General features: G+C 48.8%; 2 protein-coding genes across 2 annotated transcripts; one reads left to right on the top strand and one right to left on the bottom strand.

Moving 5' to 3' along the window:
* Positions 1-4,848: 4,848 nt before the first annotated feature.
* Tspo2 (translocator protein 2) lies at positions 4,849-6,818 on the bottom strand. Its single transcript, XM_008837923.2, has 3 exons — positions 6,646-6,818; positions 5,405-5,546; positions 4,849-5,184 (listed from the first exon to the last, which is right to left on the bottom strand). The coding sequence occupies exons 1-3, from the start codon at positions 6,816-6,818 to the stop codon at positions 5,008-5,010; spliced, it is 492 nt and encodes a 163-aa protein (XP_008836145.1). The 3' UTR covers positions 4,849-5,007.
* A 4,340-nt stretch (positions 6,819-11,158) lies between these two features.
* Unc5cl (unc-5 family C-terminal like) lies at positions 11,159-21,862 on the top strand. The gene is made up of 8 exons (XM_008837940.2): positions 11,159-11,237; positions 15,730-16,166; positions 16,591-16,891; positions 19,064-19,326; positions 19,899-20,000; positions 20,239-20,306; positions 21,183-21,283; positions 21,745-21,862. The coding sequence occupies exons 2-8, from the start codon at positions 15,782-15,784 to the stop codon at positions 21,860-21,862; spliced, it is 1,338 nt and encodes a 445-aa protein (XP_008836162.1). The 5' UTR covers positions 11,159-11,237; positions 15,730-15,781.
* The last annotated feature ends 1,647 nt before the right edge of the window (positions 21,863-23,509 follow it).

Below are 23,509 nucleotides of genomic sequence, written 5' to 3'. Positions count from 1 at the left end.
TAGAAATGCAAAACACCAACCTTAGTTTCAAGGTAGAGAACATTTAAATAAGAGAAAAATATTTAAATATGACTCACTCTTGAAGAGACTATTTTTGTTTGTTTGTCTTTTTGAGACAGGATCTCCTTGTAGTCCCAGCTGACCTGAACTCACTATGTAGACCAGGCTGGCCTTGAACTCACAACGATCCGCCTGCCTCTGCCTCCTGAGTGCTGGGATTAAAGGCCTGTGCCACCACATCCAGCTTATAAATAAAATTTTTTAAAAAGTTAAAAAAAAATAGCCAATGTGTTGTGGCTATCAGGCCTACCTTCTGTCAATCAGCATTTATAGCTAAAATGTATAAATTTAAAACAGTTTAAATTTTTAAAATTACATTTATTTGTTACTAATAAATTAATTGATAAATTTATTTATTATTTGTGTGTGTATGTGTGGGGGCATGTACGTCAACAATGTGTCCTGGAGGTCAGGGACAACTTGCGGGAGCTGGTTCTTTCTTTTCTCATGCAAATCTTGGGGATCAAACACCTGTCATCAGTCTTGGTAGGAAGTGCCATTTCACCAGCCCAACTTAAAACTGTTTTAAAAAGTTAAATGTATAAATAGAACTATAAGCTAAACTTTGATTTTCAGTGCTGGGGATGGACTCCCTGGCCTCATTCATGCTAAGCAAGCCTCTACCACTGAGCTACGTACACCCCTAGCCCAAGTTTTAACAGTTTGAGTGAAGATAAAAATCCACACAAGCATACAAGGTCAAAAGCCAGTCATTTTGTCCCTGTGCAACAGTCAGCTAGCTCATGGATCTGAGGGGGAGGTGGTGATTCATGTTTCTCCGCTGCTGGGAGGTTTGGAAGAGCTTGGGCCTCCAAGCAGCCTGGGTCTGCATCTCAGAGCTATGACTGCTTATTAAACAGGGGCCTTTCTGAACCGCTAACATCAATTGAGTCTTTACTCTGTGAAGATACCCCTTTCCCCTTTATCCCATTCACTCTTCCCCACAAATCTGCAAGGTCCCCCGTTTTACAGATGAGGAACGTGGAGCCCAGTGACTGGGAAGTGGAGCTGGCCAAGTTAATAAATGACAGAGTTGGATCCAACCCCAGGTTGGTCTGTGTGTTAATCAGCTTCCATCACCTGAGAAAAATTATCCAAGAAATGACTTCAAAGGCAGAAAGGCTTATTTTGGTTCACTATTCAGAGGCCTCAGTGTGTGGCTGACTTCATTGCTAGGGGTCCAGGGAGAGGCTGAATGTCATGCAGGAGGCTGCTCACCTCCTAACAGACAGGGAGGAAGGGAGGGAGGGAGGGAAAGAGAGAGGTTGAATATATTCAAGCTACCTACTTCTTCCCAATAGGCTCCCATCTCTTAATAATCCATGCAGTTATCACTCCATCAGTGGATTGAGCCACTGACGAAATTGAGCTCCATAATCCAATCACCTCTCATCATATTTGACCAAGTAAATATGAACCAAAATTACCTGGAAAAAAAAAAAAGCCATACCCGTGCTAAAGATTGTGACTGATTAGAACTTCCTGACTAGAGAGTTGGAATGGTGCAGATTCAGAGCCAAATTATTTTGGGCTATCTTGAGCCCCCCTTAATAGCCTTTCACCGTCCACCTCTGTGTCTGATCTAGTATCCTTGCGATTGTCAGGTAATTCCTTTTGTAATGTAGTCACTGATCACAGTTTTTATCAACCCAAAAGTCAAGAATATTATCAGCTAGTATCTGAGACATGTGGCGGAGGGTTCCTCCTTGTGTTACCTGACGTTCACAACAACGCGTTTGAAAAGTGCCTTGATTTATGACTTTCTTTTGTTCTGTCACTATGAAAACTCACGAAACCATGAGAGCGCGCTCTCTCCTCTCTCTCTCTCTCTCTCTCTCTCTCTCTTTCTCTCTCGGTCAGAAATCAACATAGAGTGTCTTCCTCAATCACTTCCCATCTTCTTTTTCAAGGTAGGGTCTTTCACTGAACCTGTGCTCACAGATTCAGCTAGGACGAGGCTGACGTCTACCCAGCAAGCCTTAACCATCTTCCTGTCTGTCTCTTCCAGGCACTGGGATTATAGAAATGCCTGCCACACCCCGGGGGTGCAAACTCCGGTCCTTATGCTTGACACATAGCATGTACTCTACAGGTTGAGTCATCTCCCCCGCCTCAAAACCTGTTTGTTTGTTTTTTTTGTGTATGTGTGTGTGTGTGTCGCCAACTTTAATACATAAGTCTGGGGGACATTTCACAGCCAAACCACAACAGTTTGCTTTCTGGGCCAGACTACCAACGGTTTCCCTCTGCTGCCCTCATACCCCACGGTGATCTGACTCCTGGGGTCAGGAGCTGCGCTGGAGTCCATGCCCCATCAGGTCAGTGGCCACACTGTGAGAAACAATGCCTTACATACAACAATGGTTCATCACCTGGCTTTAAATTAGAATTAGGAGAAGTTTCCAGAATGAGGCAAACTTCCCTTTTTCATTCCATCCAGACAAAGAGGTGGAGGTGGGGGGTGGTGGCAGGTTTTTCTTTCTTGAAAGTAAGACAATGTGTTCATTTACTTGGTCGTTCAAGCAATCAAAAATGTGTGAGTGCCTACTCTGTACCCTGCCCTGCACTGGCACTGCAGACACAAAGGTGGGTGGGACCCCATGTTTGCTCTCCTGGGGCACAGGTGACCTACCCTGCTGGGCGGAGCTGCTCTTGGTGGGGGAAGGGAGGCCACAGTTCCTCCTGCTGACTGAACTCTGGAAAGAACCAGTGTGTGTTTTTCTTAAATGATGCCACCATGGGACCTCTCCTCTCCTCCAGACAGAACTCCCTTTGTTTCAGACCCCAAACTGGGCATATAGAATTGCCAACTGCCAGAGCTAGACAGGCTCTGAGAAATGAGCCGTGTCCAAAGCACTTAAACTTCAGTGAGTAGATATGCCAGGGATCATGTTCAATCTGAAGATACCAGGAGCCCACCCCCAAAGTTAAAATGTGTGGGTTAAGGGGGCCCCAGGGACACACGTTTTATAAAAGCTCTGAAGTGGCCTGGTGCTCACTCACCTATGGTCTTCAGTCCTGACTATACCTGAGGAGGTCCTGGACTGGGTGTCTCACAAGTATGGCTGTCTAGACTGCATGCCTGGAATGCCTGTCAGTATTAAAGTTCCTTGTGGTGGCTGATACCCATAATCCCAACACTCAGGAGGTAGAGGCAGAACAATCCAAGTTTGAGGCTAGCCTGGGCAACATAGCATGTTTCAGGCCAGCCAGGGCTACAGAACAAGAGTCTGTCTTAAAAAACTACAAGATGGGGCTGGTGAGATGGATCAGGAGGTAAAGATATTTGCTGCCACGCCTGGTGACCTGAGTTCAATCCCTGGGACCTACAGGGTGGAAGAGAGAAATGACTTCTGTAAATTGCCCTCTGACGTCTACTTTTGCACCACGGCATGCACCTCTATGCCCAAATAAATACATATAAATATATTTCTAAAAAGCTACAAATAACACCTGTAGGACCCCGTTTTGCCTCAGGGTGAGACTCCTGATGCAAGGAGTCTAGCTCTTCCACCTTGCCTTGTATAGGAGTTAAAAAGGCAGTTTTAGCTACTGCATCCCACCATGAAGACTTTGAAACAAAAGGAGGGGAAAGTAAGAGAAGGGAGAGGAAAAATCAAGATACCGAGAAGGTCTGGAAAGGGGATGCACGAGAGAAGACTGGGTGAGGAGCTCCTGCTGACAACACCTTGAGGCTTGTATCCCCCCTTTTCAACTTCTTTCCTTAGAACCATTATTATCAGATCTAAATAAATCACTGGATGCGTAAGGGTTTTTTCTATGGCCTCCACAGGCATCGTACACACATGGTGCACATACATACATGCAGACAAAACACTCATAATACACATAAAATAAAAATAAATGAAAAACTATATGCTAATATGCCACATTTAAAATTACATCTACCTACTTATATATTTGCTTATTTTTGCTTTTTTGAGGCAGGGACTCACTCCATAGCCCTGGCTTGTCAGAAATTTACTATGTAGACCAGACTGACCTAGAACTCACAGAGTTCTGCCTGCTTCTGCCTCCTGAATACTGGGATTAAGGCTGTGTCACCACACTGGTCATCTATTTCTCCATCATCTATCTATCTATCTATCATATCTGTTATCTGTCTGTCTATCTACCTATCATCTATCTATCTAAATCTGTCTGTCTGTCTATCATCTATCTATCTATATTTCATCTATCATCTATCTTTTATCTATCCTATCTATCATCAATCATCGATCATCTATCATCTATCTACTTCTCATTTATCATCTATCATCTATCTTCTATCAATCATCTATATTTCATCTATCTATCTATCTACATCTATCATCTATCTATATATCATCTATCTATCTGTCTATCTTCTATCTATCTGTTTTTTGTGTATGCATGTGTATATGTGTGTATGCATGTGTTCAAGCACATGTACATAAGTATGTGGGCCAGTGTGCCACAGTGTGTTTATGGAGGTCAGAGGACAACTTGTGGGACTTGGTTCTCTCCTTCCACTGAGTGAGTCCTGGGGATGAAAATCAGGTTGTCTGGCTTGGCAACAGTTGCCTTTATCCACTGAGCCATCTTGCTGGCCCCAAGATTCTGTTTCTGAAGTAAGTGCCAAACTCATGCTGTATTTTGAGGACACGTGAGTGGAGCGACAGAGACCACCTTCCCCAGTGTGCCTTCTTACATCTGTTCACCTCGCCCACTCCCCCAGGTCAGAAGTGTCTCCTCCCACTTGACAGCCTTGGAGGCCATGTGCTCACACAAACAGGTTACACCATGCCCTCAAAGTCACCAGCAGGGTTTTATTTATGTAGGTGTCAGAAAGTGTCCCCCTCTTTCCCATTTCTGAGGAGAGTGACCATGTTGAGTATGTCCCAGTTCCAAAGCCAGCCCCTCAGCCACCTTCCATACTCTAGTGTCTTGGTTGCCCTTCTCTGAGAGTCAAGGCTGGTAGGCTGGACACAGGCTGTCCCTCCACAGGCGGTAGGTGATGGCGGCGGTCACAGTGAGCCAGGCCAGGTAGGGCAGCAGGAGAATGGCAGCTAGCTTGTTGATCGGCTGCCAGATAAGCACCATGCTTACTACCAGCCCGTAGAGCAGAAGTAGGTCCAACAGAGCCTGGACAGAGAGATGGGAAAGCATTGGCATGCTGCCCAAGAGCCAGGACCCTCTGCCTTGCTATATAGTACCCTGACCCAACAGATCCAGGCTCTGAGGCGCTGTGCACACTATGGGAACCCCAAGGAAATGCCTGCCTGTCCCCTGATCTGAGCTATCTGATCTGGGCCTTCTTCTTCAATACTTCAATACTTCCAGCTTGGAGCACGGCGTGCCTTACCAGTCCAGGGTTGTCGGCGGCCAAGAAGAGCGTGAGAACGGTCCAGCTGAGGGTGAGCTGGAGGGTGTAGAGGCCGAGGGGCAGCGCCAGGGGCCACCTGAAGCCCCCTCCCAGGTCCTTCCACACAAGGTAGGAAGCATAGCTGTGGAGAGAGGGTGTGCCATGGATGGAGAAGGCCTCTTGGCTGTCAAGAGGGACCCTATGACTGACATGTGGGTAGGTGGGTGCAAGCATCACTGAGGACCACGGGAGATGGCTCAGCAGTTAAGAGTGTTTCCAAAAGCCTAGAGTTGGTTCCCAGCACTCAAGTCAGGCAGCTCACAGGTGCTTGTAAGTTCAACTCCAGAGGATCCAAGGCCAGATACCCTCTTCTGGCCTCTGTGGCACTGTATGTATATGTACACACCACCCCTATAACACATAAATCTTTTTAAAAACTTTACTATTTTTAAAAGTTTTCTGTTTATTTTTATTTTTAATTGTGTATAAGTATATGTGTGTGTGTGTGTGTGTGTGTGTCTGTGTGTGTGTGTGTCTGTGTGTGTGTGTGTCTGTGTGTATGTGCATGTGAATGCAGGTACCCTTAAAAGCCAGAGGTGTCAGATCTCCTAGGAGCTGGAGTTATAGATAGTTGTGAGCCACCTGATGTGGTCCCTAGGAACTGAACTCAGGACCTGGAAGAGCGCACATTCTCTTAACTGCTGAGCCACCTCTTCAGCCTTTTTCATTTATTTTCATTCTTTTTGCAAAAAATATTTTATTTTTATTCTTATTTTATGTGTCTGAGAGTTTTGCCTGTATGTATGTAAAGTGCACCATGTGCATGCAATGCCTGCAGAGCCCAGAAGAGGGCATTGGATCCCCTGGAACTGAAGTTAGGGACAGTTGCTAACCACTATATGGGTGCTAGGAACTGAACCCGAGTCCTCTGCAAGAACAGCCAGTGCCCTTAACTCCTGAGCCATCTCTCCAGCCCCAGGAAAAATAAAATAAATCTTGAGAGCTAAGGGAAGAGCTGGTGGGAGGAGTTGGGCATGATAGAGGTGAGGGGTAGGAGACTTAGAGAGAGCCAAGTGCAGGGCTGGTAGGAATTCTAGAGGGCTTCTGTCTGTGGGATCTGACCTGAAGACAAAAGATGGGGTACATCTCTTTAGAGGCCAGTATGCAGCACAAACTCACATACAGGGGGACTCCCTTCCACCCCAGCAGGCATCAAGGCCATATGTGGGGAACATACTTACCCCACGACTGAGTAGATGGTTGTCCACACCAGCAATATGACCTTGTGGGGAGGGCACCAGGGCAGTTTCCTTTGGTCTTCACACCAACCAGATATCTGATTGTGAGTGAACATCCAAATCAGGATGGGCCCCACGAGGGGCACACCAACAAAGACGGGCCCTTGAAGCCTCATTCACTTCAGACAGGCAAAATCTGGGGAGGCAGAGAGCACCGTGGTGATAAATCGTCTCTAGTTCTTTTCCTGGGCCTCCCAACCTGACACTGTACTGTGGAAGGAGCCTCTCATTGGTCATGGAGGACCCCCTCCCACCTTGGGCCTGGCTCTATTCCTGATCCCCCAAACCATCTCCAGCCCAGTCCCACTGTCCTGCCCATTGCTGGGGAGAGAAGATTCTTCCATGGAACTTCCTGCAAGTTGGACAGGGAGCTCCAGGAGTGCAGCTTTTGTGAGTTGTCACCCATGCCTCTTGGTGGACCTTTCAGGGATGCAGCCGCCTTTGAGTTCCCCATGCTTCTTTAAGTAACTCTGTATCTATTCTCCTGTAATAACCCCAGTAAATTCATTGGTTCACCAGACTAGATGTGGGTGGGATCATTTCTTTGCTCTGCTGTGAGTCCCCTTTTGGGGGTGGGGTGAATAAACATTTGTTTACATCTCCCCAGGAGAAGTCACACAACAACCATGTTGTGAAGGCGGTAGGGGCCAGGGATTTTTGGACCAATTATAATCCTCAACGGGCCAGCTCATCTACCATAGTCTTATCTTACTAGACCATACTGGTATACTTCAGGGACCCACCCAGGCTGATCTGCCTAACTTCAGACACAACTGACTCTATGGGTCTGCTTCTCAGAACCTTTTACTCTCGACTGCTCCTGGAACCTTAGGGATGGTCCCCTCACCTCCCCATCTCTCCATTTCTACAGGGCTGCGAACACAAGTGTCCAGATTTCTTGTGTCCTGATTCTCAAGGACATAACCACCTGGTCTTTGTTTTTAAAAGTTGTCATTCTCATTTGCATATTTATTTGCACGTGGGCCAATATATAGATCCTCTACCAGTCTAGTATAATCCAGCATCATCCAGCCAGTATAATTCTCCATCTCATGCTAGTTCAGCCTCCACATAATCAATGGAGCTTGAAGGAGAAAAAAACTGATTATTTTCAGTGTTCTAGAATGAATGAGGGAGACCATCAAGAGATACCCGGGACAGGGCTGAGCTGCATGTCTGTCTGTATCTTTCCATTTGTCTTTTTCTACTTCTTTCTGGTTGCTTAGCTGTCTTCCCATTGCTCTGTGTCAACCGTTCCTATTTTTCTGTCCAGTGCTGCAGTCCCTTCGCCGACCACACCCATCCTCCTTTCTCCTGTTACCCACGACTCCCAGTGCCTCCTGTTCCCAGGCTCTCTTTACTCACCTCAGGCGCACACCTCCCAGACTGGGTGCCTGATGACAGAAAACGTATACAAGTAAGAGGAGGGTGGGGGACAGCAAAGGGGTGGAGCAGGGCTCCTGGCTGCTCTGTCTTTCTCAGATGACAAGGGTGGTGGCGTTGTTGGGGGAGTTCAGGTTGCTGTTTGCATAGCTCTTAAGAGTCCCCTTGGTTCACTAGAATCTTTGTGTGAATGAGTGTGTGTCTGTGTGATGTTAAAAAGTGAATGAACCCAGGGCCTCATGCCTGCAAGGCAACCACTCTACCACTGAGCTATAATCCCCAACCCTGCCAGATCCCTCTTGATGCCTGGTCTTTGGAGGGAGCCTGTTGTTAGACTAGTTCAGAGTTTGACAATGAGATCTGGACCTTCTGTAACAGCCCAGCCTGGAGCTACAATTCCACTGATGCTCATGGTCTTTGGATCCTGTGACTCAACTCTGCGTCCATGCATGTGTTAGGGGCCCTCAGATCTCCCTAGAGCCTGCCTGGAACCAGACTGTCTCCAAGTGAGGCAAGTACCAGCTTTGGAAATGAGTTCATGATCCATGAACACCGTCTCTGATTACAGCCACCTGGTTGGTATGTCTGTGCCTGACTGGGAACTGAAACTTGGCATATCTTTCCCAACTCCCCGTCCCCCCACCCCAGCACTCTGTGTCTGAGATGAAAGCAGCAGGCAGTGGAGGTGGGTGGGGAATCTCGGAAGGAGGGACCTGGCGCTTCCCGCTTCCCGGCAGAGTCCTGCCTCCCAGTCACTCTGAAAGAGGAGCAGGGGGCAGGGTCCTAGTCTGCTGGCAAAGTCCAGGCTTCAGTGTGACTCAGACAGGGCTTTGTCCAACAAAGACAGATACCTCCCCTCTTCGTTCCCTGTCAAAGTTCTTAGCACCCCTTCCTTGCTTGTCCTTTAGACACGAGGTCTCCTTACCAGGTTGGCCAAGTTCAACGTGTTTCTTTGTGACATCCAACTGGGGCTCCCTGGGGCGTTTAGCCCTCCCTCCCTCCTGGCTCTATCCAGGGACGCTAGCAGTGGGGAAGGGGGTGCAATGAGGGATTGGAAGTTAGAGAATCATTAAGTAAAAATGGAAAACAGAGGGAGCTCTGTGTGTGTGTGTGTGTGTGTGTGTGCACAGTACATATGTGCCTAGGTGTGTGTGTGTGTACACAGTGTATTTGTACCCATGTGTGTGTGTGTGCATAAGTGCATATGTGCCTGTGTGTGGGTATACACAAATGCATATGTGTCTTTGTGTGTGCACAAGTATGTATGTGCCTCTGTGTGTATGTACACAAGTGCATATGTGCCTATGTATGTATATGTGTGTGTATCTGTGCACAAGTGTGTATGTGCCTATGTGTGTATATCTACATGTGTGGGCCAAAGGACAACTTCTAGTGTTAGTTTTCTCTGGTGGACCCCACCTTTTATTTTTCTTTTTGAGACAGGCTCTCTCACTGGCCTGGAGCTCACCAAGTAGGCCACACTGGCTGGTCAGTAGGCCAGAGTTCTGCTGGTCCTCATCTCCCAGCTCGGTGATTACAAGTGGCTTTATGTGGATTCTGGTTCTTGAACTCAGGTCCTTGTGCGTGTGAGGCATCTTCCTAGCCCATGTTTTCTTTCTTTCTTTTAAAAGATTAAAGTTGTGTTTCAGAGGCAGGAGAGATGGCTCAGTGGTCAAGATCACTTACTGCTCGTCCAGAGGATGAGTTCAGTTCTTAGCACCCATGTCAGACAGCTCACAACCATCTGTAACTCTAGCTCCAGGGCATCTGATGTCTTCTGGTCTCTGCAAGCACCTGCACACACGTGCATAAACTTACACGGACACAAACAGAGACATGTAAATAAATCTTAAAGTTGTATTTTATTTTTGATTGGCACATAATAACCAGACATTTATTGACTATAATTTGATGTTTTGATACACGTATACATTTTGTAATGATCAAATCAAAGTAATTAGTATATTCATTTCCTCAAACATTTGTCATTTTTTAGTGGTAAGAATATTCAAAAATCCTCTTTTTCTAGAGATTTTGAAATACACAACGCACTATTGGTAATTAGGTACTTTGGTGTGCTGCTTTCACAGAACTCCAGACCTTGTTTCTCTCAAACTGTAACCTAGTACCTGTTGACCCATCTCTCCCCAGCCCCCTGCTCTGTACTTTTCCCAGGCTTTGAAATCTGATATTTACACACCCATGTCTATTGAAGCACTGTTCACAAGAACCACGATATACAATCCACTTAAGTGGATGACCCCAGGGCTGAGGAGACATCAGACAAGAGATGGGCTGTTCTCTCTCTCTCTCTCTCTCTCTCTCTCTCTCTCTCTCCACGGGTGCTCTCCCTAGAGACTCTCTCTCTCTCTCTCTCTCTCTCTCTCTCTCTCTCTGCAGGGGTGCTCATCCTAGTGACTCCATCGCTCCTAGGCTGGGCTCACATTAGGGATAGCACCACGTCCAGCTCATCCTCAAGGGCAGTGTCCTGTCAACTCTGAGTGGTTAGGGAGCAGATATGCTTCCCAATGTCACCAACTCCTTGTGAGACAGTAGCACTCTACCTGTGTGAGTTTCCAATGCAAGAGGGGCTGGAATCAATTCCTAAGTGACCTGGACTGGCTACACGGATCATCCAGAGGGTCCTTAAGCCCTGACCCAGACCTGTGGAATCAAAGTTTGCATTTGAACAAGATACCCTAGTGAGCCCCGTGCATGCCACAGGTCTGCTGAAGGGCTTCTTTCAGTTCCCTGCTCAGGTCTGCCATCCTAGCAGCCTAGGGACTGCTGCTCACCAGCAGAGGGCACTGTAGGGAGGCGTGTCCAGGTGCAAGATTTATACCTAGGCTGTCTCTCTTTCTCTTTCCTCTCTTCCACACTTGCCCTGGGAAGTTTGCTTACTTCTGGCATCCTCAGATACTCCCCTGCCTCAGCTGGACTTTGCTAATAGACAAAGAGACTCTCTAACACCCCTCTTCAGGGTGGTTGGGAGGCAGGAGGCTGCCAGGAAGTGGCAGGCCACACCTGGCTGCATTCCCCGCCCAAGTCCACTAGTGTGCTGGCCTGGGGACCAGGTCTGGCTGACCGCTCTTTCTCAGAGAATGAACTACGGCTCCTGGAGAAGGTCAGCAGCCTCTGAGAGCCATTAGACGGTAAGGTGAGCGTCCGCCGGGGTAGCAGCAAGGGGCTGAGCAGGGCTGTGGGGCCCAGGGGAAGAACTAGGCCAACTCAGCCCAGCCTATTAGCTTGTGGAGACCTTTCTCTTCTGTAAGAGAAAGGATAAGAAAGGGGCTTGAGAAGGGTCACTGCTGGCTCGTGTGAGGAGCAGGGAGATGATTCTATGAACTGTGGGAATGTATATTATGCTCATAAATACTGACTCTGAACACAGTGTGGCCTCATCCATCCTGTTTTGTTGTGTTTTGGTTTGGTTTGGTTTGGTTCCTGGTACTGGGGGTTGAACCTAGAATCTTGCACATGCTAGGCAAGTGTACTATTACTGAGCTACGTCCCCAAGCCTCTTTTTACTTTACTTTAAAAAAATTATTATTTTTATGTGTATGAGTGTATTACCTGCATGCATGTAAGTGCTCCTGTGTCATGCAATGCCCACAGAAATCAGAAGAGAGGATTGGATTCCCCTGGAACTGGAGTTATGAAGAGTTGTTATGAGCTGCCATGTGGGTGCTGGGAATTCAACCTTGGTCCTCTGCAGGAGCAATCAGTGCTCTTAACCACTGACCCATCTCTCTAGCCCCTACTTTTCATTTTAAGACAGGTTCTCACTAAGTTGTCCAAGCTGGCTTTGAACTCACTCTGTAAACTTGGGTGGGCCTTGAACTTGTGATCCTCCTCCCTCAGTCTCCTAAACAGCTGGGATTATGGGTTGGAACCACTAAGCCCAGCTCATGCTGGTACTTTTAATGTCCTATAATAGCACCCAGAGATCTATCCGCTGTTGTGGAAGAGTGATAAGATCCAGTAAGGTGGGGAGAGCTGAATGTCTAAAGGGTATCAACAGAACTTCGTAGCGGGAGTCTGGATCTTTGTACTGGGAAACAGGTGGTGGCAACATTCTAAGAGCTCTTGTTTTGAGAAAATGCTACCCAGAATGCTCTCGGCTCTGGGGCAAGACAAGCTGGAGGAATAGGTTCTGAGGAGTCAGGTATGTGCAGTGCTATAGACTATTCCATAAAACCTAAGATCCCTTCCCTTCTTAGGACCGGGGGGACAATGAAGTGAGGGTCATGGCAGCCTAGAAAAGCTGTCAGCTGGGCCTCAGGGCTGAGCTGGGGGAGGGGATTAAGCTACTTCTTGCCAAATAAATGAATGGGCTCCCTTGAGAGGCCAGGGGGGCCCTGAGAGTGCTACATATCAATCTCTCCAGGTCGGGAGGCTGAGTGAGGGGACAGGCCCACTGGGGTGAAGCAGGTTTGGACTCTAGGCTTTGGAGGCCTGGGAAGGTCGTTGCTATAGAAACAGAGTAGTTCCCCTCCTTTCATTCCCTTTAGTTAGCCCATTCCTGCCACTAGAACCTTGGTGAGCAGGGGGTGAAAGCCACCGCTTGCCTTGGAACCCAGGGCATAGTTTTAGTTCCTCATCCTCTTCTTTCTCTTCCTGTTCTCTTCCTCTTCCTCATCCTCCTGGTTTTCCTTCTCCTTCTCCATTTCCCCTCCCTTTCTTTCCCTCCCTCCCTCCCTTCCTTCCTTTCTACGTGGCCTTAAACTCTGAGTCTTCCTGCCTCAGCCTCCCAAGTGCTGCTACTGGCAGAATCACCTTTCTTCATTTCAGGCTCCTTTCTCATTCCACTTTGTCCCCTCCAGAACAGGGGATGAAGAGACATGGGAACAAGGAGGCATAGGATGTGTAGGGGTGACCAAAGTCCCCTCCCACACATCTTTCCTTTGTGTCTTCAGTTGTTGCTTAATAACCCTCCCTTTATCCATGTAGTGGGGAAGAAACTCAGCTACTTTATCTGTGAAACAGACACACGTGACACTAACTCAGAACGAGGTTTGTGTGAGGATAACAGACAAGCCATCTAGAGTGCTTTAGCCTGTGGTGCAGAGTAAAGCTTTATATGCCGTAGCAACTACCATCACAATATTTTTTCCTAAGTGGGTGGAGCCAACACAATGACTAGTCTTTATTAGAGAGAAGACACTTTCTTTTTAAAAAAAAATATTTCATTTATTTTTATTTTATGTGTATGAGTGCATTGCCTACACATATGTGAGTGCACCCGTGTCATGCAATGCCATGGAGGTCAGAAGAGGGCTTCGGATTCCTCTGGAACTGGAGTTAAGAATGGTTTGTAGCCGCCATGTGGGTGCTGGGAATCGAACCCGGGTCCTCTGCAAGAGCAGTCAGTGCTCTTAACCGCAGAGCCATCTCTCCAGCCCCAAGAGAAGACACTTTCTATCACATTCTGAGAAGTTAATGCAGGGGCTCAGTGGGCCAGCTGGTGGGGCACCAGCTTCCAGAGTTTGGGCATCGTTGAATGTCACCTTTGTGCAGCCAGACCCAGATGACGGTACAGTCACTGACGTAGCCCACTATTCGCTTGTTGGTAATGGATGGGACCACATTAGGATCTTCCTTGGTGCCTAAAGCTGCCGTTGGGGGAGGGTCGCATAGTTTATGGGTCCAGTCCCTTCTGTGAAGTAATCATGATCTCCCTCCCCAGCCCAGCCTACTCCTCATCAGTAGGAATACCACCTCCAGAAGACGTGGAGCGTGCTGTGGCCATGCCGCAGGGCCCACCGTCCCTCAAAGCCTGCCTGCACCCGCTCTGCACCGTCACCTTGAAGCCACCTCACTTGCACCCATGACAGTTATAATAGCTCTATTAATGTGGAAGAGCCAAAAGGAACAGAGAAGGCAAACAGGGCAACTTGCTCTTGCAATAAACTTGGCTTCCCGCTACCACTAACTTGCCTGATGCCCCTGCTGCCTTGCAGGTGACCTGATTGAAGAAGGCAGGGGCTCTGGCCTCCAGGTTGGGTTTTAAGGCAAAAGGAACAGTGTCACATCTCCTGTTCACATCTTGAGTGGACAAAGGGGGAACAGGCCGTGCCTGGATCTTCAGTGGTACCTAGCCGAGGACCACCTGGCCCTGTCTGGAAGGAGCTGGGAAGGGACTGTAGCCTTTGTGGATCTTCAGGAAGGGAAGAAGTTCTAGGTGGTTGGTGGAGAGAAAGAGTGGGAGGAGTGGATGCTGGGAGCTCTGCCGGTGCAGACTCAGTGAGTTAACCAGAGGGGCCTCTTTTGAAGGAGGAGATTGTTAGAATCCAGCTGCTAAGCGAAGGAATCACATTCTGGCAGTTTTGAAGCCTCCCTTGGTGCCTCATAGACAGTTGGTGCTCAGTAAGTGCTCATTTCAATGAGAAAACTAGCGTGATGGTGTGAGAACTGCTCAAGCAGGGGTAGAGAGACTGTAACCAGCAGGATCTGGCCAAGGACTGGGATGCCACCAGGAGACACTACTGAACTGGGGTGGGACCAGGTGGGAGAAAGAGCAATGTGAGAAAGCCCAAGGCTAGACTATACAGGGTGCTGGGGAGCCCAGTCTAGACTATGGGGGTGTTAGAAATTAGTACAACTCAGGCCAGGCGTGGTGGCGCACGCCTGTAGTCCTAGTACTTGGGAGGCAGAGGCAGGTGGATCTGTGTGAGTTCAAGGCCAGCCTGGTCTACATAGTGAGTTCCAGGCAAGCTGGGGCTACAGGGAGACCCTGTGTCAAAAAGACAAAAAAAAAAAAAGATTAAAAAACACCCAGAAATTAGCACAACTCAAAGAGGAGATAGAAGGGGGTAGAAACAGATGCAGGAAAAGCTGACATTTGTACTAGAGGCTGCTGGAAAGCTCCAGAATTTCAGTGGCCAGCACCAGGTAACCAGGGGAACTGGTAGTGTGTGCTTTGCCCTGCCTCACTCCAGCCTCCCTGTAAGCCCCCACCCTGTTTTTGTTCTTCTTTTTCTTTCTCCCTTGTTGTTTCCTCTTTTAACTTTGTTGCTTGTGTTGTATTGTGGGTATCCCATGAGCTACCTTCGGACCTTTCTGGCATGCCTGCATGTACAGGGCGGAGGATAGGAATCATTGCAAAGAAGACTTAAAAAAAAATTTGTGTATGAGTGTATTGCCTGTATGGATGTAAGTGCACCTGTGTCATGAAATGCCCTATGGAGGTCAGAAGAGGGTGTCAGATTCCCCTGGAATTGGAGTTACAGATGGTTGTTAGCCACCATGTGGGTGTTGGGAATTGAACCTGAGTCCTCTGCAAGACCAGCCAGTGATCTTAACTCCTGAGGCAACTTTCCAGCCCAGAACACAGTTTTTAAAAACATTTAAAAAGTAATTTATTTTTAGTTTATGTGTATGAGTGTTCTGCCTCCAAGTATGTAAGTGTACCTGTGTCATGCAATGCCCACGGAGGCCAGAAGAGGGTGTCAGATCCCTTGGAACTGGAGTTACCCATGTTGTTAGCTGCCATGTGGGTGCTGGGAACTGAACTGGGGTCCTCTACAAGAACAATCAGTGCTCTTAACTACTGAACCATCTCACCAGCCCTAGAAGCCAAGTTTTGACTTCCACAAATGAAAAAGACAGCCTGACTCTACTGGTCCTAACCTCTTTTCCCCTCAGGCCCCTGGCCTTGGCTGGTGCAGGGGTGCAGCAGCGTTGAGTGACCAGGCGGATGTGCCCCCAGGAAAGTCCCACCCAACCCTTCCAGTTCCTCCTGCTGGTGGGGGTCCCAGTAGCCAGTGCCCTCCTTCTGGTTCAGTGCCTTCGATGGCACTGGTCTCGCTGGCTGCCAGGAACCTGCCGGAAGCCAGATGACCAAGAGGAGCCAGTGTCTCCACCCATCCCGTCACCAGAATATGAGGTCCCAAGGCAGTGCCCACCAGCTACACTGCCAGAGGTGGCTGCCTTCTACCAGGAGCTCCACACACCCACCTGGGGCCAGACCATCACCCGCCAGCTGATGCATAAGCTGCTGGTGTTTTCTGCTCGAGAGGTGGATCACCGAGGTGGCTGCCTGATGCTGCAAGACACAGGCATTTCCCTGCTCATTCCACCAGGTAACCATTCCCCCACACAAAGTCCTTCAGGCTGCAGGTTAGGGTACCACCTCTGAGCTCCAACCACGGACATCTTTGTAGTTTATTAACTCCAAGGATGGACATACCACAGGGACAACTTCCTGGTAGGGGGAGTTAAAGTGGTTTGTTCTAAAGATTTAGTATGCTATGACAGTTCTAGCAAAAGACAGAAGAGTGAGGTTTTCAAAGCCACACACGGCAGAGCACAGAGTAACTGTGGCCCTGGAAGGAAGCAGATGACTGCGTTAGGATCGCTCCTCAAGTTAGTTCACAGTGTTCTTGTTCTCATTCCATTGCTCTGTCCTGGGCTTTGGATTCTGATTCCCTGCCCACTCAGGTGGCCTCTTTTAAGGGACAGACTGTTCCTACTTGCTAGACCCATCTCAGCCCTCTGTCTCCCCAGGTGCTGTGGCAGTGGGTCGCCAGGAGAAGGTGTCTTTGATCCTGGTGTGGGACCTAACAGATGCCCCATCACTGTCTCAGGCTCAGGGACTAGTGAGTCCTGTGGTGGCATGTGGCCCTCACGGGGCCTCCTTCCTGAAGCCCTGCACCCTCACATTCAAGCACTGTGCCCAGCAGCCCAGCCAGGCCCGCACCTACTGCAGCAACACTCCCCTGCTGGATGCCAAGAACTGGAGACCCCTGGGACGGCGGGGGGCCCACACTTCCAGGGATGAATGTCGTATCCTTCTCTCTCACTTCAGGTAGGCACATGCCAGATGGTCTGTCCTCCTTCCCCTTGTCTCTGGCACTGTCCTTCCTGACTCTTCTTTCTGTCTGCATCCTCTCTGTCTCTGTGTATGGAACTGCCCCTTTATCTACCCAGGATGCTTTGCCAGTACCTTAGGACTCTGTCCTTCTCTGGGCCTTCTGTTCTAATATCCTTTTATCCAAAACCTTCTCTAAGGACTGGAGGGATGGCTCAGCAGTTAAGAACACTGGCTGCTTTTCCAGAGGATCTGGGATTGGTTCCCTGGACCCACATGGCAGCTTACAACCAATCTTAAATTCAGTTCCAAGGGATCTGGTGCCCCCTTCTGGTCTCCTCGGGCATTGCACACGTGGTGGACAGATAAAACACTCCTACATAAAATTAAAACAAAGTGAAAATAATTCTCTCTAGGACTGTCCTAGACATAGTGTCCTACGCTGTGTCTCCATCGCTCTGGAGACGCCTGATTCAACTCATCCCTCTGACTATCAGGTGTGTCTTATCCTGTAGCCCACAGGCCTCATGAATCCAAAGATAGATATTAATGTGGCCCAACACCAAATCACAGACTTACTTAAAACTTTATGAGATTTCTTTCAGAAACTCAATTGCATTTTTTTAAAAAAATTTAAATTTATTTTTTATATTTTATGTGTATGTGTGTATTGCCTGCATGTAGGTAAGTGCACCCGTGTCGTGCAATGCCCTCGGAGGCTGTCAAATCCCCTGGGACTGGAGTTATGATATGGACAGCTGTTAGCTGCCATGTGGGTGCTGGGATTAGATCCCAGGTCATCTGCAAGAACAAACAGTGTTCTTAACTGCTGAGCCAACTCTCCAGCCCCATATGGTTCTTTTTTTAAAATATTATTTTAAGGTGTGTGTGTGTGTGTGTGTGTGTGTGTGTGTGGTGGTGATACACACACATGAGTGCAGATGCCTGCAGAGGCCAGAAAAGGGCATCAGATTCCCTGGTGTTGGAGTTACAGGTGGTTGTGAGTCACTGGATATGAGTGATGGGAACAGAATTTGGGTCCTTTGCAAGAACAGCAAGTGTTCTTAACTGCAGAGCCATCTCTCCAGCCCCTATTGCATGGTTTTTGAATGTGATCCTTTGTAGATGACAACATTGTGTTTCAATGTCAGAAGGCTGGACTCACCTGTGGGGAGTTTGTCTCACCCCCAGCTCTGTCTCTCTCTAGCCTCTTCTTTCTACCACTGCCTCTCTTCAGAACTGTCCCTAAACCCTCAAGGGCGATTTGTCCCCTCTAGGTTCAAGGCACATCTGTCCTTCTCCAAATTTCTAGAAATTTAGGCCCTCTGCCTCCAAGTCTTCTTACCACCCATTGGTCAGAGCAGGGCCATATGGGGGACCCTCCTCCCGTCTTGGGGAACCCAAGGCTGCCTTGTCTCCACTGCCAGAGAACACAAGCTGGCTCTCCTCTCCAGGAGGTGATCGTCACTATATTAGTTGCTTTCTTTGTTGCTGTGACAAAATGCCTGACAAAGAACTTTAAGAAGGAAGGGTTTATTTTGGCTCACAGTGCAAAGGTACCTTAATCAGGTGGGGAAAGCATGTGGTGGGGGAACATGAGGTGGCCAGTTACATCTGCAGCCAGGAAGCAGAGAGAGATGAATCCTGCCTCTCTGCTCCCTTTTTCCTTTTTGATCTTTTTGAGACAGGGTCTCCCTGTAGCCCCACCTGGCCTGGAACTTGCTATGTAGACCAGGCTGGCCTTGATCTCACAGAGATCCACACACCCCTTCCTCCTGTTTAAAGGTTTGCACCACCATGCCTGGCACTATTTGCTTTTAATTCAGTTCAGGAGTCCAGCCCATGGAATGGTGCCACCATCAGTTGGAGTGAGTCTTTCCACCTCAGCTAACAGCTAACCCAATCTACAAGCTTCCTCATAGGCATGCCCAGACATTTGCCTCCTGGGTGACTTTAGATTCTGCCAAGTTGACAGTATTAACATCAAAGTGTGCTCATGTTTTGACCCTTTAGTCACTGTATCCCCCACCTGGTCCTCCTTCTGTGACTATCTGGGGTGCTCTCCTCACCCACATAGAAGCTGTTCAGATGACAAAAGCCTTTAGGCACACTGGGGGTCTCAGTATCCCTGGTGCCCATGGATGTGACTCTACCACCATCTCTCCGCAGTCTCTACACCTGTGTGCTGGAGGTGCCCCTGGGCCAGACAGCCCGAAAGTGGCTACAGCTGGCTGTGTTCTGCTCCCCACTGACACCGGGGCAGACCCACCTGCAGCTTCGTGTGTACTTCCTGAACAATACGCCCTGCGCCTTGCAGTGGGCCATCACCAATGAACAGCCCCACGGTGGGCGCCTGCGTGGGCCTTGCCAGCTCTTCGACTTCACAGGAGCCAGAGGTGACCAGTGCCTGACGCTCAAGTACATCTCTGAGGGTGAGCGAGGCAGGTGCAGGGAACCAAGAAATAGGGAGCGCCATGAGAGAGAGGCTTCCGGTCCTCCCTGTCAAACAGGACATCCAGAAGCCCTAAGTTTCTTTGCTGGACTCTTGGGCTCCCAGCCGCTTCGAGGGAGACTTTCTGGCATTGTCTATTTCCCTCTGCTGCCTGCTCAGCCCTTGTTGGTCACCTCAAGGCAGAGAGATGCCTGGCGGAAGGGCGGAAGTGAGGGGGAACTCCGATTGGGGATGGGATTCTGAGTTTCTCTCCCTTGGGTCTTCTTCAGGTAGGTGTTGTTTGTGTGGTTGTGGACAGGCACACTTCTAGGGGGCACAGGGCTGCTTCTGGAGGTGGAGTAGGGGATGGGAGGTTACAGGGAGGCTGTGGGGTTATGTGTGTGAGAGGGAAACACAGAAACAGGCATAGAATCAAGGCTGCTGAGGAGTATCCATTCAAGCTCTGGAGAGTCCCACCACATGAGGCCCTCCTGTCTTAAGTCTTCCTTACGCCTCCCCACAGCCTCCTTAAAGGCCTACCCTCTGAGTCCCTCTGCTCTGTCCTTTCCTCAGGTTGGGAGAATGTGGATGAGAGCAGTTGCCAGTTGGTTCCCCATCTCCACATCTGGCACGGAAAGTGTCCCTTCCGCTCTTTCTGCTTCCGGAGAAAGGCAGGTATGCCAGGGGCCCTGAGGTCACGTCCTGCCTTCCCTCATCCCCTCCCTCCCAGTCACCTCACTCTGCAGCCCCACATTCCACTGTATGTGTGTAGGGTTTCTCTTAAAAGCAAGGAGCCAAAACAGGTCTTTTGTGGAGCTGCTGCTGCTTCTTCAGAGCCCCATAGCCTTCCCGGAGCATCCCTGGATGTCTCCTGGGCTCCTTTTCTCTCTCACCTGTTACTTTCTCTTTGTAGCCAATGAGAGTGAGGACTGCTCGGCAATAACCAATGAGATCATCGTCACCATGCATACCTTCCAGGATGTGAGTCGTGCAGAGACACAGAGGGAGGGCAGGGCAGGGCCCCAGGGGAGACCTGGGCAAGGGAGAAGGGCCTTCCGTGCCGTAAGGTCCTAATTACTCAATGAAAGAGCCAAAGATGGCATTTGTTAGAGAGCCACCATACTAGATCTTTGAGGGACTTAGAGCAGCTCACCTCCAAGTTCCCCTCCATCTTTGAGTCTTTTCTATGGATAGATGAATGCATCAGAAGGTTCAAAGAACCAAACTCCTAGATGAACTCCTTTCCCCCAACCCAGGGCAACCAGGACATCAAGGAGACTTGGCCTCTTCTGAACTGACTGTCTCCATCTGAGAGAGGATGTAGTGTGTCTTCAGTGGGGGTGGCTAGGAAAGAGGTCCTGAGCAAGTGGCATGGGAGTTAGGTACTCCCCCTCCCTTCCACAGCATCAGGGAAGAGTTGAACTCAGGCTTGAGAGTCTTTGGGAAACCCAAGTGGCTTCTTGGAGGATGGGGGTGGATACCCACACACTGTCATTTGGGGAGGAAAGTTGAGGTGGAGAGAAGTGGGTACCAGAGCCTGAGAGCAGTTTCTCTGTTACTGGGTGATATCTCCATGTCCCACAACTTTTGGTAGCTTAGGACACATCTCATATGGTTTTTATTGTTCTCACCCTCAAAGAGCTCACTGGCCAAAGCTAAGGCTGAATGTGGTGTTCTGGAGTCGGAGAGGCAGAGGGTAGAGGTGCTGAGTGGGGTAGGGGTTATATTTTCTGGTGAAGTGGCTCTGTGTATCCAGCTGAAGGAGAGTCATGAAGAATGGAGATGGGCCCCAGCTTCTTCATCAGGGAGGAGTGTCTTATGACCCGTGAGTGTGTTCCTTCCTTCTCTGTGATTCAGGGCTTGGAAACCAAGTACATGGAAATTCTCAGATTTCAGGCATCAGAGGAGGAGTCCTGGGCAGCCCCACCTCCTGTCACACAGCCACCGCCATGCAATAGGTGAGGTGAAGGTGGCCTGGTTCCTGCCTGGGGATGTTTGACATTCTTGCCCTGGTACCCACAGACCTAGTATAGCATTTGGGGTGGGAAGAATAGGAGAGTGGCTGGGTCTCTTTCTATGTGTTCATGCGTGTGTGTGTGTGTGTGTGTGTGTGTGCACGTGCACAGAGGTCAAAGGTGAACAATAGGTGTCCTTCCTCAGGAGATATCACTTTGGTTTTGAGACAAAGTCTCTTACTAAGATTTGGGGCTCACCAATTAGGCTAGACTGGCTGGACAGCAATTACTAGGGATCTTCCTGTCTCTACCTCCCCAACCCTAAGATCCTAAGGTACCACACCAGACTGTTTGTTTGTGTGCTGGGGATTGAACTCAGGGTCTCATGACCATGTTGCAACTGACTGAGCTATTCTCCTATCCCTGAGTCGTGCTGATCTTTCCCTCCTATCCCCCTGCCTCAGGTTGCCCCCAGAGCTCTTTGAACAGCTTCAGATGTTACTGGAGCCCTACAGTGTCACTGGTAATGACTGGCGCAGACTAGCTTCCCATCTGGGGCTCTGTGGCATGAAAATCCGGTAAGAAGCATAAAGGCTACCATGGAAGTCAAGGGTGGACTGGAGTGTGTGTGTGTGTGTGTGTGTGTGTATGTATGTATGTGGTGATCCTCAGGACATCCTGGGAACTGGACCACAGACAAGAGGGTGTCTTAAAAGTTAGAGAATAGCTACTCCCCATCTGAACTCCCCTGAAAGGGCAGCTCTTTGTGTTGATAGACCTTCAATATCTAGAGAAACTGTAACTAGACACTCAGGTCCATAAACTGGCCACTTGTATCTCCAAAGAAATCAGGAAACAGAAGTAGGTAAAATAAATAGATTGATTTACACTTTGGACAAACTGGGGAGAGAAAGAATCCAAATCTGTTGTTCTTCCCTGTCTGTGGCCTTCTTACAGTTTAACCGTGAGAGAGAGGCCAGAAGATAGGTTGTAAGACAGTTGTTAGTTTAACCAGTGTCCTAGTTTGTTTCTTCATTGCTGTGACAAAACACTCTGACCACTACCAACTTGGGGGGGGGGGTTATTTAGCTTACATCTCCCAGGTCACAGTTCATCAGGGAGCCCAAGGTAGGAACTCAGGGCAGGAACCTGGAGGCAGGAGCTGGGGCACAGGCCATGGAGGAATGCTGCTTTCAGGCTTGCTCCCTGGCCCCTGCTCAGCCTGCTTTCTTATGCAACACAGGCCCACTGCCCAGGGGTGGCACCACCCACAGTGGGCTGGGCCCTCCCACATTACTCATCAAGAAGATGCCCTCAGACATGGCCACAGGCCAGTCCAATAGAGGCAATTCCCCGACTGAGGCTCCCTCAACCCAGGTGTGTCAAGTTGACACTAAAGCTATCCAGCACAACCAGTCCCTCTCTGGTGTGTATGTGGGAGGTGACTTGGCCCCAGATTGCTCCTATTTGTCTCTGTTATCTGTTCCAGAGAGAGTATTTATTATTTATTATTTATCATTATTTATTTATTTATTATTTTTCTTGTTCAAGTCCAGGTCTGAGGACAATGGGGAAGGCATTCTGTCATTAAGATCTCTGTTTTTGAAAGACAACAGAGTCTCAGGGTTTTATGGGGTGGTGCTCGTAAAAGCCCCATGTGTTCTGGGCCTGGAAGAGTATCTTTGTCCCTAGTCCTTTCTTGGATAGGTGTACAGTGGAAGCCTTTTTTATTTTCTCAGTGGAGGTCAGCTTCAAGCTTATACTTCTGAATGTCTTTTACACAGCTGTTACAAGGAGAAAAAAGTAGTGATAGCCTCATGGTTGAAGGGAAGTCACAAGTGCCTCTCTAAAGAATTTAGGGACACCTCACTGTCTCACAGGGCTCCAGCCCATTCAGTTAGCCTGGAATAATTGTTACATGATGCCTGGCTCACAGTAGGTGTGCAATAAATATTTCACAATGAATCCACTACTATCAAGTTATTGCTACCAGTGAGTGCTTGCCATGCTATGGCCCAAGAAGTAGAGCAGCAGATTACAGGATGATGTGTGTACAACATGTAGCTGGAAGCCTGGCGCTTGTTAACACGGTAAATGTTAGCAATCACAGTAGCAATGCAGCTGTGGTTCCTGCCAAGGAATGCACAAATGGATCAGTAGAAGAACAATGCTATACTAGGTCCTAGAGTCCAGGCTGTGGCTGTGAGTGATGAGGCCTTAGAATCAGGG

Source organism: Nannospalax galili, unplaced genomic scaffold, assembly GCF_000622305.1.
Source record: "Nannospalax galili isolate Female #2095 unplaced genomic scaffold, S.galili_v1.0 scaffold1318, whole genome shotgun sequence".
NCBI classification, from domain to species: Eukaryota; Metazoa; Chordata; class Mammalia; order Rodentia; family Spalacidae; genus Nannospalax; species Nannospalax galili.
The sequence above is the reverse complement of the archived record's forward strand: the minus strand, read 5'-3'. Positions and strand labels throughout refer to the sequence as shown.

Coding starts and splice junctions, on each gene's coding strand:
- Tspo2 (XM_008837923.2), bottom strand. CDS start 6,818: ATGAGGCTTCAAGGGCCCGTCTTTGTTGGTGTGCCCCTCGTGGGGCCC. Junction 5,547..6,645: donor ACCATCTACTCAGTCGTGGG/GTAAGTATGTTC, acceptor CTCTCTCCACAG/CTATGCTTCCTACCTTGTGT. Junction 5,185..5,404: donor CCGCCGACAACCCTGGACTG/GTAAGGCACGCC, acceptor CTCTCTGTCCAG/GCTCTGTTGGACCTACTTCT.
- Unc5cl (XM_008837940.2), top strand. CDS start 15,782: ATGTGCCCCCAGGAAAGTCCCACCCAACCCTTCCAGTTCCTCCTGCTG. Junction 19,327..19,898: donor GCTCAAGTACATCTCTGAGG/GTGAGCGAGGCA, acceptor TCCTTTCCTCAG/GTTGGGAGAATGTGGATGAG. Junction 20,307..21,182: donor CCATGCATACCTTCCAGGAT/GTGAGTCGTGCA, acceptor TCTGTGATTCAG/GGCTTGGAAACCAAGTACAT.